Source organism: Sylvia atricapilla, chromosome 3, assembly GCF_009819655.1.
Source record: "Sylvia atricapilla isolate bSylAtr1 chromosome 3, bSylAtr1.pri, whole genome shotgun sequence".
Taxonomy (NCBI): Eukaryota; Metazoa; Chordata; class Aves; order Passeriformes; family Sylviidae; genus Sylvia; species Sylvia atricapilla.
The window spans coordinates 35,618,566-35,633,414 of NC_089142.1; the positions used below are offsets into that span (position 1 = coordinate 35,618,566).

The 14,849-nt window shown below is 40.8% G+C and overlaps 1 protein-coding gene across 3 annotated transcripts in view; it reads left to right on the plus strand.

Moving 5' to 3' along the window:
• The window catches only part of ORC3 (origin recognition complex subunit 3), a 35,825-nt gene extending 24,987 nt beyond the window's left edge, over window positions 1-10,838 (plus strand). The window contains exons 15-20 of one of the 3 annotated variants that reach the window (XM_066315120.1): window positions 2,077-2,162; window positions 2,638-2,735; window positions 3,639-3,780; window positions 7,923-8,039; window positions 9,093-9,172; window positions 10,274-10,838. In XM_066315120.1, coding sequence (XP_066171217.1) covers window positions 2,077-2,162; window positions 2,638-2,735; window positions 3,639-3,780; window positions 7,923-8,039; window positions 9,093-9,172; window positions 10,274-10,379 — 629 coding nt within the window. In that variant the 3' untranslated portion in view covers window positions 10,380-10,838. The remainder of the gene's footprint in view (window positions 1-2,076; window positions 2,163-2,637; window positions 2,736-3,638; window positions 3,781-7,922; window positions 8,040-9,092; window positions 9,173-10,273) is intronic. The other 2 variants (XM_066315122.1, XM_066315123.1) reach the window with 2 other exon arrangements.
• The last annotated feature ends 4,011 nt before the right edge of the window (window positions 10,839-14,849 follow it).

The following is a 14,849-nucleotide window of genomic DNA, read 5'->3' on the forward strand; positions in this document are numbered from 1 at the left end:
CTTATGAGGTAGTATTTAACCCAACTGTATGTAAGGTTCCTTCCCACTGCACGTTCAGAGCAAGGACCCCAAGTGCCAGTTGTCAGCTCTGCTGACAGGCTGTGACTGGCCAAGCCCCTGGATTTGATTGTTCATGGTAGAGGACATACTTCAAAGTTTAGCAGGGCAAATGAGTAGCAGCATTCTGTCTTTTGGAGGCAGGTTAACTGACACTGCTGCCTTCTCTCTGAAATATGAGTGTGATGTATTCCAGCATTCTTCTGGAATAGGAATGTCGTTGCTTGCTCTGAATTATGGAGAAGCACTCCCCAAAGATTGGCTTTTGAAGATTAATTGGTTATCATCTGGTCTGTTTTATGCATATTAATTAAGTTCATTATCAATGTGGTTGCTATACAGCATTTGGACAAGTAGGCAACAACCCTTAAATTCAGTCAATATTAATTGAAATAGTCACATTACACTGCAGAGTTAGCTAAGGGTTGTCCAAAAGAATCAGCTCTTGTCTGTTCCATATATTTTTTAATAGTTGTAGTAAAAGCAGAGCTGTGGTAGAGAAAATAGGTCATCACTTCGAAAAAGCTGTGTATGTCATTGCTGGTACCAGCACTAAGGGATCTGAACTAAAAAACTAAAAGGAAAACTAAAGGTCTGTCTAGTTTGGAAAAAAAAAATTAAAGCAAAAGGCTGTTAAGTAGCTGGATTCTTACCTTAAGGAAATAAATAAAGAATAACAACTCTGGGGATTCAAAACTTGTAGAACTATAAAGCAAAAAAGGTAGTATTTATTTTCTCTTAGGATTTGAAGATAGTTTTTAAATAGGGAAGGTCTACTGAATCCATGAATTATATTAGTTGGTTTTTAAAGTGGATTTAAGCTCCAAAGGAAAAGTGAGAAGGGCAAGTTAAGATAAACTGTACATGAATAGATTGCTGAGTTAGACAACTTCTTAGTTTATATTTATGTGATGGTATTGATCTTAAGTGAGGGTTCTCAGATGTCTGCCAAAAATGTGATGTATCCAAATTGCCCACAGAGCTCTTAGAGTGATAGTCCAAAATACTATTTTTTAATAACAACAACAAAGTCCATTGTCCTGCCTGCCTAATGAACTGAAAAACATAAAATCGTGAAGCTTGAGCAAACAAAATATCTTCATGTTCAGTCTATTTTGAGCTGAAGAATTTGGAAAATAAAAAATAAATTTGTGTGCTAGTGGAGAGGAAGTTTTCTGATTTGAAGTCTTCAACACTCAAACAAATAGTCCACAGGAAGATATCAAATGTTTCTCTGCAGATCACCAAAAATCTTTAAAATATCATAATTGTTACTGCTGATAGAGTGCTGTTACTATTAGCTATCTGATGCTGTTACTGCTGATAGATTTACCTGTGATGTGTAGGTGGAATCTCCATCTGCCATCTTCTTAAGTAAGGCAAGAAATCTAGGTTCCTTTTGTTCTGGTTGTCACTCATCCTAGCACTGATTGTGCTTTGGGATGTTTTGCTTCTTTGTTTTTTACCTAAAAATTACTAATAATTCGTGCAATTGATCACCAAACTACATGAAGGTGAAATTTTCTAATAAATTAAGTTGAGAATAAAACTGAGCAGTGAAAAGTACCTTAGCACGCTTCTGTTTGCTGCTCTGGTTGCACTCTCTGGGTTAGGTAGGGACAACTTATCTCTTACTCATTATTTTTCTGCACACGAGAAGGAAAAAAATGCAGCATGTGGCTTTTTGACTATTCTAAAAGCATCAGTAGTACCTAGTCCTAATCTGTCCAATTAACAAATGCTGAGAGTATGACCTAGGATGGCCTAAACAGAGTTAAAGTGATGTGCAAGGCTTGTGCTGGGCCTTTGCTCAGGGCTGAATTGTTACTTAATCACTGTTGGCTAAACTGTGCTGCAGACTCCTTTTTTAACAATCTTTTACAAGATGCAAGACCCCAAAGCTGCCTGTGATTGGGTCTGTGTGAACAAAGAACTACTGAGTACTTGGAAGATTGCTTGGGTTAGGAGGTTTATGTAGGAAAAGTCTACCCCACATATCAAACATCAGTTTTGTTCTAGTAGCAGAAGCTTCCCAAGAACGAGATGTGTCCGTATCGTCACAAAAGGAGCTCCAGAAGAAGACAGACCTTTATCACCTTCAGAAGGTTAGGCCTGCCTAGGCTTTACTGACTGGTTCCTTAAAGTAATGTTTTAAAATGCTCATGGTTAGTTCTTCCCAGCTTGCTGGAGTGCTGAGTAGAGGGTTGTGTGTGAGTGTCTCATCTTAAAAATGAATGAATAAGTACCAATTATGTATTTCAGGTCTTCCTGACGCATAAAAAATTATAGAAAACAGCTATCATAAACCAGGATTTTAAAATGCAAATTAGATGTTTCCTTTTTATTTAACTTGTAATTTAGACATTCTGCCTAACACATATTTCTTTGAATTTCTCGAACTCCTACGGGTTTGAGAATTGAATACATTGCCCTAAATAAAAATAACTGCATGATTACATTTCAAACATCATCAGTGAGAACATGCCAGCAAAAATTAATTATACATGTTAAACATATAGATTGTGTTCTCCAGAGAATAACTGCCTCCCATGTAGTCTTATGCACCACTTTTTTTTAAAGACTTTGTTGGAGTTGAAGGAATCAAGGAGGTCTAAGAAACTGACAAAGTTTGAAATGCTTCGTTTTGAAGTTGTTGACTATATAGACAGACTTGTAAGGTGAGCCTTCCTGTTTTATATTCCTGCATTAGTTTGCACCATAAGTTGCAAAATGAAATTTTACTAACATGTCAAAATTGTGTCTCAGTCCCTGTGGCACACCTTTTTTTTTTTCCCTTCCTATTCTTTCTTTGAGGGCTCTAAAAATAATAACTCAAAAAACCAAAACCAAACAAACCACACACCTCTTTTCCAATAGATCAGTTGAATGAATTAGGATACAAATTGACCAACCTACTTTGGCTACTGAAACAGTGTTGAGGGAGGAATGGGTGTAAGTGGCAAAATAAAATCGAGTCTTTACCCTAATCTTTGCTGCTCTGTTCTACTTATGAAACTGTACAGATGTCAAGTGTGATATCCTGTCAATTTTGGGAACTGTTTTGGTGAGAAGGCCATAGCAGATGCAGTTTTGAAGGCAGCTCTGCAGTGGAAAATGTGAAAGGCTTGTTGTGGTGGGGGAAGAGATGAAGGCATTTGTTAATTATAGAGGGTGGGGGGAGGCAGAGAAGCTAATAGAAGTATGACTGCCAAGCAAAAAGCTTCACATAGGAAGACAAAGATGAGGAGAGACTCATGATGAGGCCTTGAGATGGATAAGCAACATCTGTGGAGTTAGCTTAGTTGACTGGGTTAGCACTGTAGCTGCTGCCCTTATTTTTGAATTTCTCAGTGTCTCAGCTGGAGTTCTATGCTAAATTCATTAGATGTAGTGTTGATAATAACAGACTTCTCTGCTTAGAAGATCATTTCAGTGCTGTTCATCTCGTTTTTCAGAGATTTTTTTCAGTACTGGATGGGAAACATGCATTTTTGTAGTCTTGACTGCAGCAGACTTGTGCTGTTTCCCTTAAGCTGAAGCTTGTGTGTTCCCCACTCCCCCCATACCTCATGCTTTTCCAGAAAATACCTTGTTCCTGCAGACAACAGGACCCTGCATGAGATTGTGTATTTCAATGCAGCCACTGTTCTCCGAGGGCACTTGAATGCTGCCCCCAGGACTGCCCTGCACACGGCTTTAAATAACCCACACCGGTACCTGAAGGTAAGAAACAGCTGGGCTTTTTGGGTGCTGCAGTGGTTCTGGAAGGCTGTGTGAGGATGGTGTGCAAGGCTGAGTTGTGCTGTTTCATGAAGCTTGGCACATATTCAGCTCTTTTGCAGAGAACTAGCAAGTGCTGATAAGCAACTGGGGACTTTGTTCAAAGAGGTGGGGGATCTTTCTGGCAAAGATAATTCTGGAAAGGGGTTCTGTAGGAGGAATCCAGTTTTCAGAGCGTGTTCTATCCATGGTATTTTCTTTCTTCTGTAGATGGAGCAGAGAAGTAATTTTGTCCTCCACTACTATTAGGATAACTGTCCACAGGGAAAAATAAAGTGTCTGTTACTCTTTCCAGAGACTCTTAATAGGGCTGGTGCTTAGTCCTCGCTATGTAGATTAGCTGTAAGGTAAAGGCTGTTCTGGTGGAGTCATAACATTAAAATGGCATAAATTTAACAGTGTATTTAAACAAGTCCTTTGTTTTCCTCTGTAATTTTATTTTAATACTTGTTGCGCATTGATAGCCGATGTTTTCCGAGTCCAAGAAAAGGAATAGTCCTTGATTCTATCAGCCTTAATCCTGCCCTTTTCTAGAAGAGAAAAGCAGACTCTTCTCCACTTCTTTCATAAGTCAAACTGAAAGGATGACCAAAAGAAAGAAATAGACTAGGATTTGGAAAAGGAGTGGACATACATTTTTTTTGTCCTTGATTATAGAAGGTACTTGAAGTAGTTCTTATGCTCTAACATTTTTCTTAAAATACTGATGATAATTTTGAAACAAGTATTGGTTGTAGCTGTATCTGGGTAATGCACTACTTGAGTCAAAGCCAAGACTTACCAGGAATCATAAAGGCTGATAAAGATCAGCCTTTGAGTCTACAACCTGATGTGTATTGGGTTTGTTGGCACTGTCCTCGATTTGAAGGATTGTTATCAGTTTTGCAGGAGTTACTGTTAAAACGATTTACAGAGCTTATTTTTGAGAACAGTAGTTAGCAAGTTAACATTAAAGAAACCTAGTATTAACCTCAGTAATTTATATTTTTAGAAAACCTGTAAATATGTAGACTAGGACAGCCAAGAAAATCTAGCTACTGATGTCTTTAATAGGTATTCTATTCTCTTTGATGAGTTGACAAGATTTAAAGCCCTCTGTCATCCTGTACTTTGTACTTGGACATGCTTTAACATATTTCCAATGTTTTCTGAGAAGATTATGAAGTTTTGGCATAGCTTCTAACAGTAGCATTGTTGGCTGAGTACCCTGCTTAGCATTTTAATCCATGTGAGTCAAATATTTTCTATGACTTGTGCATGGTTTGTGTTTTTCTGCACCATGACCAGAGCAAAGTTCTCCAGAAGTGTTCCTTCCAGAAGGCCAGGATGGCAAAGTGCTTCAGTAGAGTCCCAGTGAATGATTACTATGTGATGCACTGCTTACAGGAGTCCAGTTTAGTTATTTATTTAGCAAAACGTGAACCAAGGATCATATTTATTGGGGGGGGGGGGGGGGGGTGTGAAGAGAACCCAAAAAAAACTGCCCCAAGCCCAGCATAATTCTGGTTTCACTGATCCCTTGAAAATTTAACAAGCTGAAACTTGGGATACCAGCTCCCATATCAGAGAAAGAGGATTTGGTTCTTAGGATTCCAGAGCAAGGTGTGGTGTGTCCTCTGTCCAGCCTTGGGGCAGGATCAGGCAAGAGCAATTCCTCATCAGCTGTGTTCTGGGTTGCTCCCACTCCTGTTCTCTTCTTTTGGGAGCAGCACCTCTGTGCTGTACAGATGGTTTACAAGTGGCTGCTCCTTGTAGTGCAGCTTCCTGCTTGTCAGCCTGGTGATTTCCTCTCGGGACCACACGTGTGCTGCAGCCTCAGAGCCGAGGTTTCCCTGCTGGCAGCTGCAGCTCCCTCCAGCTGCACTGCAGAGGCTTGGCCCACTTACCCCCAGAGGGGCTGAGATCTCTCAGATGAATCTCCAGCAGTGTGCAGTTGCTCTGGAAGTTGGATCCTCTCTCAGTTGTGATATCTGTCCTGACCTTAAAATTAGAAAATCAATACAAGGGGTCCAGCATTGCCAGGTTGGCACATGGGTGGGTAGTAGAAAACCACAGAGCTGGGCGCTGTAGGAGAGGGGAAAAGAGAAAAGTGTAGTGTTGTCCTTCTGATCCACTAGATCTAGATCAACCAGAAGTGTAACTTCCTATGTGCCAGGTACTAACACAGGAGTATTTGAAACTACTATGGTACACTCCTGAGTTGCAGTACCATAATACTCCTGAGTTCCTGATAAACTAATGTCAGTATTGTAACATTGTGAGGGGTTAGCCATATTTCTCTGATTTTTTCTGGAAACCATCTTGTAATGAACTGAGTGATAATACCCTCAGGTCTACAGCTTTTATGTTCCTTGTAGAGGAGAGTAAATAACTTGAAAATTGCTAGGAAATTGTGAAATGTCTTCTATGTGCCAGAGTCCAAACTGGAGCTGAGTCTCAAAAATTGCAGGAATTGAGATCTGTAGGTAAACTACAGATTCTTGAGCAAAGTTATATTCTTTGCCTAGCCTTCTTTCCTGTCTTGAAATTTGTCTTTTGAAGGTGTCTGTCATTGCCACAGCTTTATAAGTTCCCAAAAATTGCTTGTATATTTTACTAGCACATGAAAGTGTTTTAGAAGAAACTTCTATGAGCTGAAAAGAATGATCAGTGGTTGTTTTCATGTTAAGACAGCTGACTGTTCTTAGAGAGCATGAAACTGAAATGAAATGCTGTAAATTTCTGCAGCTGTACAGAGACTTTTGCCTCTGGCTCAAGTGGCTTTTCAGCTTCCCAAGTAAAGGAAGTATTGACTGTTCCCAAGTAAATGGTTCAGTGCTGCTGACCTAAATCCAGGAGGCTGGAAAGCTGCCCAGCAGAAAAGGGCCTGGGGGTGCTGGTCAGGAATGGCTGAACATGAGCCAGCTGTGCCCAGGTGGCCAAGAAGGCCAGTGGCATCCTGGCCTGGATCTGCAGTAGTGTGGGCAGCAGGACCAGGGCAGGGATTGTGCCCCTGTTCTCTGCACTGTTCAGGCTGCATCTTGAGTTCTGTGTTCAGTTCTGGACCCCTCACTTTAAAAAGGACATTGAGGGGCTGGAGCATATCCAGAAAAGGACAACAAAGCTGGTGAAGGGTCCTAAGAGGAGCAGCTGAGAGAGCAGTTGTTCAGCCTGAAGAAAAGGAGGCGCAGGAGGGACCTTACCACTCTCTGCAGGTGCCTGAGAGGTTGTAGCCAGGTGGGGGTTGGCTTCTCCTCCCAGGGAATCCACAACAGGACAAGAGAAAATGGCCTCAAGTTGCAGCAAAGGAGGTTTAGGTTGGATATTTGGGAAAATTTCTTCCAGGAAAGAAGCAGCATTGGAACAGGCTGCCCAGGGAAGTTGTGGACTCACCATCCCTGGGGAGATTTAAAAGACCTGTAGATGTGGCAGCAAAGAACACATTTTAATGGTGGCCTTGGCAGTGCTGAGTTAATCATTGGACTCACATGATCTTTAAGGGCTTTTCCAACCTCAGTGATTCTGTGGATTTCCTGAAATAGCTTTTGCCTTTACAGATTCTGAGTTTCAAGACAGAGATAAATGATTATTACATTTTAAAGATAAAACTCTGAGAAGAGAGAAGCAATTATTTTTCGTACATATGACAGATCTATACTGTCTTCCTCTTGCTTTCAAGGGGGCTGGGGGAAAAGGATACTTTCCTATTTTCTACATGGCAAATCATGACTAGTTTCTTCTCCTGACTCCATAAAACTGTTTCTTTCTCATATATAAATGGAACTAGCAAAAAAATTGCATAAAAGCATAACTAGAAAATAACTCATTATAGTAGATACTGTATAAGTGTTAGAGAAGGAACACCAGGAGTGAAGTAGCTGTGGGGGGGTTTTGTTGGGATTTTTTAATAGTATGCTTCTTATTTTCCTATTTGCTTTTTGGGTTTTTTTTCCTTTGTACCATCAACTTGCCATTAAACACGCAAACAGTAAACTTTTGCTTAGAATAGCTTCTGAATATCTGAATTGCCTGAAATAATGCTTTATCTAGCCCTTATAATTGCTCAAGATCAGACACTGATCAAAGTTCAATTTTTTTTTCATCAGAATCAAGCTTTGAAATGTGATGGAGGAGGCATTTCTAATAAAGCCCCTGACATATGCATAGTGTATAAACTTCATTTGGAATGTGGCAGATTGATTAATCTCGTTGATTGGTTAGAGGTATGTGATGATGCAAACAGTACCTTTACCTGCTTTCAGTATTCTGATTTTTCTTTTTGCTGCATGTCTGCTTTTCTTTTGCGCCCCTTTTGTCAGCTTAAATCATTACATACCTTGGTCCACAAGAACCCACAGTAGCTCCAATAAGTCTTTCTCTATTGTAAATAATTTTTTTCAGCTCTCTTACTCTGTGATGAAACTACTTTGCTTCTGCTTCTGTTTCATGCTTGGCACAGATCAGACTTTGTGCTTAGCAAAATTGCTTCTTTTTTTTTTTTTTTTTTTTTGTCTTTAAGTATTCAGTGACACTTCCATGGGAACAGTCGAGCGGGGCTCTTGGAGAAAATGTTTGTGCCAAGGAAAAGCCCAGGTCCTTCTAGCTTGATAACTTGTCTCATACTGTAGACAAACGCAGAGAGAGTATATGAAGAGAACATGAAAAAGTCTCCCTGGCTAACAATCACATTTTAGTTCAAAGTTTTCCTAAACTTGAGTGGTTCTGTATTTCTTAAACCTACCTGGATGTCATTACCAATACATTTTAGCAACCACAGCATCCTCTGCAAGAAACTCTGTAGCTTAACTACCTGCAGTTTAGAGGATAATCCTTTTATTTTTTCCAAGTGTGTTTTGTTTGCTGCTGCCTTGCTTGTGTATATTCCTATCCAGACTCTTGCTGTCCCTCAGTTTTATAGATTTCTTCACAGCCAACATACCTCTATCACATCCCTAGAATATTTCAGCAGTCTCACTTTGAGAGTATTTTTTCGGTTCTGTAGTTTTGCAGAGAATGGGTCAGGACCCAGAACCATTTGAGATTTAAAATGCAGGCACAGGAGTACACAGAGTGACCTCTTGCATTCTGTAGTCCTGCCATGGTAATATGTAACCTTGCTTGCTCTTTGATTGCTGCTGAACTGACATGCTCCTAGAGTTCTCCTTCCAAGGTCTTACTCCCCCTGAGTGATAGCCTTCAGCTCAGAGCTCACTATTTTATATGCAGATCTGTCTGTCTGTGAACTGGAAAAATCTGTGTTGCTTTTCCCTTTCTAGGCTTTCTCAACTGTGGTGATGGCAGGTGAGGAACCAAATGCAGATGCAGCTTCCTCAGACCAGGTGGATGATATTATCCAGTATCCTTTCTTATTTTTCTCAAGCTTGACATGGAAAGGCTTAGAGAATTTAGGGGGTTTTAAAATACAGTTTCATGTGCACTGATTAACTACTTTTAGAAAAATTACTTGAAACAGCCTTAAAATGCTGAAAATGTCTAAGAAATAGATCAGTTGAAAGAGTTGGGCTGGGAGTGATGAGGTGAGAGAGCAGCTTTTGTCTATAGGAGTTGCTTGGGTCTGAAACAGAACCAGAAGTCCATAAAACAAGTTGAAACTGTTTGGTTGAATCATCAGAGTTTGTATAGCTGCTGGATAGGGGTAGAGCATTACTGGGGAACAGATGTGACCTAGAGAGTAGATGGAGAAATAGAAGCAGTAGTTCATTATCTTAGAGTTGAGAACTTAGTTCCCACAGAACACCCATTCTGCTTCTTACTTTGTCCTGATCCTGAACTGAGGTCTAATTTAATAGATGAGCATTAGAACCAAAACTCATGGCGAGAGCAGCAGTGCTGCCACAGAGAAGAAATTAATAGTTGTACAAAAATAGGCATAACTAAAGGAAGGATAATGATGTGCTCTAATACTATACCTGGCTTTCCTGGCCTTTCCTTTTGTACAAATGCCACTGTTAATTGTCACTCAGAATAAATTAATTTTTTTTTCTCAAGAATATAAACCTGTATATCAGGCAGCCAGCAACAAAGGCAGAGTGAATAAAAAGTCAGGAGAAGGTGGTGCTATGAAACATCAGAAAAAATTTCTGTAATTATCTATTCATTTTGCCAAGGAACCTAAAAGTATAAGTTCTTCTGAGACACTACAAAATTGGTATGTTTGTAGGCTTTCAGCTTCTCTTAGCAGTGGGAAAAGGAACTCTTTCTTTGCTGTCACATCATATGCATGTGGCAGAAGTACTGATCAGATTGAGGAGTTGTGCAATTTGTGCTTCTGTGGGCAGCTTGTGCTCTGCCCTTATTTGCAACTATTTTGTTGTGCAACACATTGTATAATCTGTGCTCACCATGGCTTAGAAATCTTGTCCTAGAAGAGACCAGTGTCTTTGTCACTGTGTCATCAGAAGTGTACTTGGTTTCTTTCCTTCACTGACGTGTCCAGCGCTCGCTTTATTCGAGCCGTTTCTGAACTGGAGCTCCTGGGCTTCATAAAGCCCAGCAAGCAAAAGACTGACCACGTGGCCAGGCTGACATGGGGAGGCTGTTAACGTGCCACCACGGTGCCAATAAACCTTCCCAACAGAGCAGGGGATGTCTTCCCACTACACCACTCCTCACTACCTTTGCATCCTGAGTCAAAGTCAGCGGTGCCTGAATGTTGTGAGATAAATTCTGAGTGTTTGAGCAGGCTTGAATAGACATGTTATTTTTTAATACTCATCTTCCCTGTGTAGTGTTCTGCTCTATTAATGCTCATGTTCCAAATACTTTATTGTTGTGCTAGTTTCAGTCTTCTTTGATGTATGATATTTAACAGTCCACTGATACAACTCAAGCCAGCAAGCCAAAAGGACAACACTGGCTGTGTAAGCCACAGAAGTGATGAAGCAGTATTATTAATGTCCTTATAAGCTGATAGGATTTGAGTCATTATTATAAAATGCCTCCTGGATCCTTGAACTGGATTTCAAAATAAATAAAACAACTATGCTAAAGAAGACAATGAACTTCCATGTTCAGCCTCTGCTGTGTGTTCTTCCAAACTGGTCCTAATGCCATAAAAACTCCTTGAGAAAGAAAAGGAATGAGAATAATTGTGAAAATACAAAGTTTTGCTTTTTGGTAACAGCAAAAATGAACTGTTAATAATTTCCATTTTCTAGTGAAGTTGGTGGGTGCTAGCTGACTTATGCTGTTAGAGCAACTTATGTCAGCACAGACTGAGACCATGGCACTTATGCACTCAGGTGGAAGGCAGGAAAATCCCCGCCTAAAGCACATGTTGTAACCTCCCTCTTTGCCGAGGGTTTGGCTGCATGCAGGCAAAGGGAACAGCTGTACGAATGGCAGTGTAGGCTGAGCGTGTTACCAGCAGTGACGATCGATCTTCAAAAGCGCCTTCTCAGACCAACCTCCTTGTCCCTTGACTCCGTTTGAGGAGCAAATGTGTTTATGCTGATGTCTGTGCCCTGTTCTTCAACCATGGGAAAAGCCTTAGGAACCCAAGGGGAAAAGCTGCATTGCCCTCCAGAGGAACACATCTGCCGTGCTTTGATAAGCCCTCCCAAGGCAAGTGCATTGCTGCTTTGTAAGGGCAGGGACTTCAGGGCAGCCCGACCACCTAGAAAGGGGTGCAGTAAGAGGTGTTCAGACTTTGTCCCTCCTAGACAACAGAAGTTGAGGGGCAGTTATTGTAAAACACTACCTCCAAAGAACTTCAGACATCCTCAGTTGACTGAGAAAGGATTAGAGGCGTCATTTTCCTTCTGAGGCATTGAAGTGCTCCCTTGTTTAGATGTTCCTACTTGACTGCACTGGCACTTTACCCTGGAGCTCTGAGAACAGAATCCCTTCCATAAACCAAACTGGGGAGGGAAAGTCCTATCACAAGAGCCAGTAACTTACCCAGGTGTTTCCCCAGGAATGTATATGAGATGTCAGGCTCGTTTTAAATATGCTCAGAGAGGGCAGTTGTGCACTTTCCAGCTGTAAGAATTGCAGAGTCACAGCAACACATCCTGCTCTAAGTGGGGCTCTTGTTCTAAATGCTGCCAGCCAGTTCAGGAGGGGGAGGAGCTTATCAGACTCTACTGCCAGAACATAAAACTTGGGAAACAATGACATGAATTTTTAGATTTCAAGAGCATGAATTTTTAGCATCGCAGAAGCACTTGCAAAAGTTCCAAGACACAGGTAAAAAATTCCCGTTCTTCCCTGGTGAGCAGGCTCAGGGACCTGTTCAGTAGCATACACAGTCAGCTTTCCAGCAGCAGAGGGGAAAGCTGAACACCTCCCCATCCTGAACCTCACCCCATTTATCTCGCAAACACACTTGACAAATGACAGGGAGCAGCACCAAATGTCTCTGTGATGTGCAAAAGGACAGGGAGCCAAGTGCTTTGCTGTGTAGCTGTTCCCTGCCACCCCCCTCCACTAACCTCACCCCAGGTGACTTCCACACCCCCGGAGGGTAAAACATTCAGAAATAAAGAGAAACCAGCCTCAACAGTGTGTGGCCTTTAATCCCCAAATGTGCAGGCAACATGACATTAAAACAGTAAAATTAATAATTAATGGCTGTTTCTTCCCTTTAACTAACAACAAATTTGTATGGTTAAAGTCACATTTGCTGTGCTACATACGGGTTCTCAGATCAAATTTTAGTTCTGTCCTTGGCGCTTCATTTTCTTCAGCAAGGAGGGTAAGAAGGTTGAACAATTAAAAACACCAACTAAACTGGTCATAAATTTAATGTAGTTCACCTTTCTTTCTTCAGAAGCTGGACTTTGCAATCAGTCCTACCTTCCTGGAAAGAGCTTAAAATCACTGAATCTGGAACCAGCATCAGTAACAGCTGAGACAGCCTCACATACCTTAGCTGAAATAGAGATTTCAACTGGAAAACTAGAAATTAGTTTCTACAACTGTCTGCATAATAATATGTTTTGCAGATACTCCAGAAAATCCTCACTGTCTGCAATGTTCACTTAAAACAGGCAAAAGCCCCAAAGTCCTAATGTCTGTAGTAGTTATGAAACTCTAGTGTAAAGACTCACCTCTGAAACTATCATATTCTTAGGTAGCCTTTCAACAGAACTACTGCCAAAAATCAGACCTAAATGCAAGTAAACATCATTAAAATAATTTTCCAACCCTTTTTCTCTACTGTTACAGATGCTGTTCTTTGACACCTCTTTATACTACTGCACTACTGATTTCAAACACAAACTTTTTTTCTTTTATCTTGAAGCCTACAACAGGAATAAACTATAAGAACAGCCCAGGTGCCTGTAAAAGCCATTTTATCACTGAGAATGACTTCTAATACAAAAGTCACAAGCACTGGTTAACAAGAGCATAAGCTCTATTAATACTTTTATCAGCCTCCATTTTTTCTCCCCACTGTGGAATCAGGGAGCTTAAATCCTTCCCAATTCCCAACTCAGGAATGAAGAAAGCTTTCACACAGTTTCTAAGATAATCTGTGACTGGTCATGCTGTTCAGGAGTACACAGGCAAATCTCAAACATCAGCACACAAAATTGCTTAAATCTCCTTCCTCTGCAACCTTGAAAAATACTGAATCACCTTATATGCTTTCACAACTAGACACAAAAATCAACACACAGAATGCACATGCTGCTTTTCAAGTACACAGTAACTGAGATCTGCTAGGAAAGAAATAAACACATCACTACTTAAAAAACAGGTTAACCAAGATCTTTGGTTTCACTCTGTTAACTTCCAATTAACTGTTCTCAGCTTGCGTGGCTTTTGGGTAGGACTGCCATTATGTACAAATAGCAAAACTATTCTACACGTGGCCACCATAAAGTGTAGTGCCAAGAACTGTGTAGTTACTGAACTGTACCTATTTCTCCTTGACTCAAAAGCTCTGGAAAGGCTCTGCAAAGCAGGTTTGTTTTCAAGCACCAGCTAGCTCCTCAGTACCCCAATTTCCCTAATATTTTTAACAGCCATCAAGCTGCCAGCCATTTTCTCCACACTGGAGAGTATGCCTCCTGTTAGAACTAGCCTTTCATGTGTGATTCATCACACCAGATACTGACACTGAGATTAGGAAAAGGAGCCAGTTTGAAGTCCAAGACAGAACAAGCAGGTTAAAAAAATGAAAAATTTCAAAGAATGCAACCTTGTTTCCAAAACAGGCACAAATTAAGCATACCATAGCGGTGATACATCAGCACCCATGGTGCCATGCTTTTCATCTGCCACAAGACTGCTTATCAGGCATCAATTTGTAGCAGTGCAGGAGTGGCTGGGTGCTAGCATGACATCACTTCTCATTTATAAATCTTAATATCCCGAAGAAAAACGTAAGAACACAGGAAATACATGAGATGTATGAGGATGCCAGATTTTGCATGGTGGCCCACCTAGAAGCAGTGCTTTTCCTAGCCTGGGCAACTTAGTAAGGTCAAAACATGAGGTGCAGTAAGGAAAGGGACTGAGGACTTCAAGGCAGACAACAGAAACTACAGCCCTTGACAGTTTTATTTTCAGTGACAGAAGACCTGCGAGGGGAGTCTACCAGAGATTTCTCATTTCTGGGATTCTGAAAATAAAGTAGAAATAATCCAAATATTTAGGCAAGATAGGTTTCAGGAAACTGAGCAGAAAAGAGTCTGATACTGTGACAATGTATCCAAGTAACCTTTAATCTCATTCCTAAGGGAAAGAGTTCACCAAGAAGCAGAGCTCATGATAAGGCTTCTCTGATACCTTAAGTAAGCATAAGCCAATTACCAAGTTCATCTAGCAGCTTCAACTCAAACTCCTGTTAATCTGAGATGGGACAGAGATCTACCACAGAGCAGACTTCCATTTAACCAGAAACTGACAGTAAATTAGAGAAGACAGCAGTTTACAATCAAATGATTACTCCGAAACTGCTTTCTTGTCCCCAAAGCAGGTAACTGAAGGCCTTTGGTAGCAATACTTCCACCCCACAACACACAGATCTGGACTTGCCATGTAAGAACTTCACAGTGATGCAG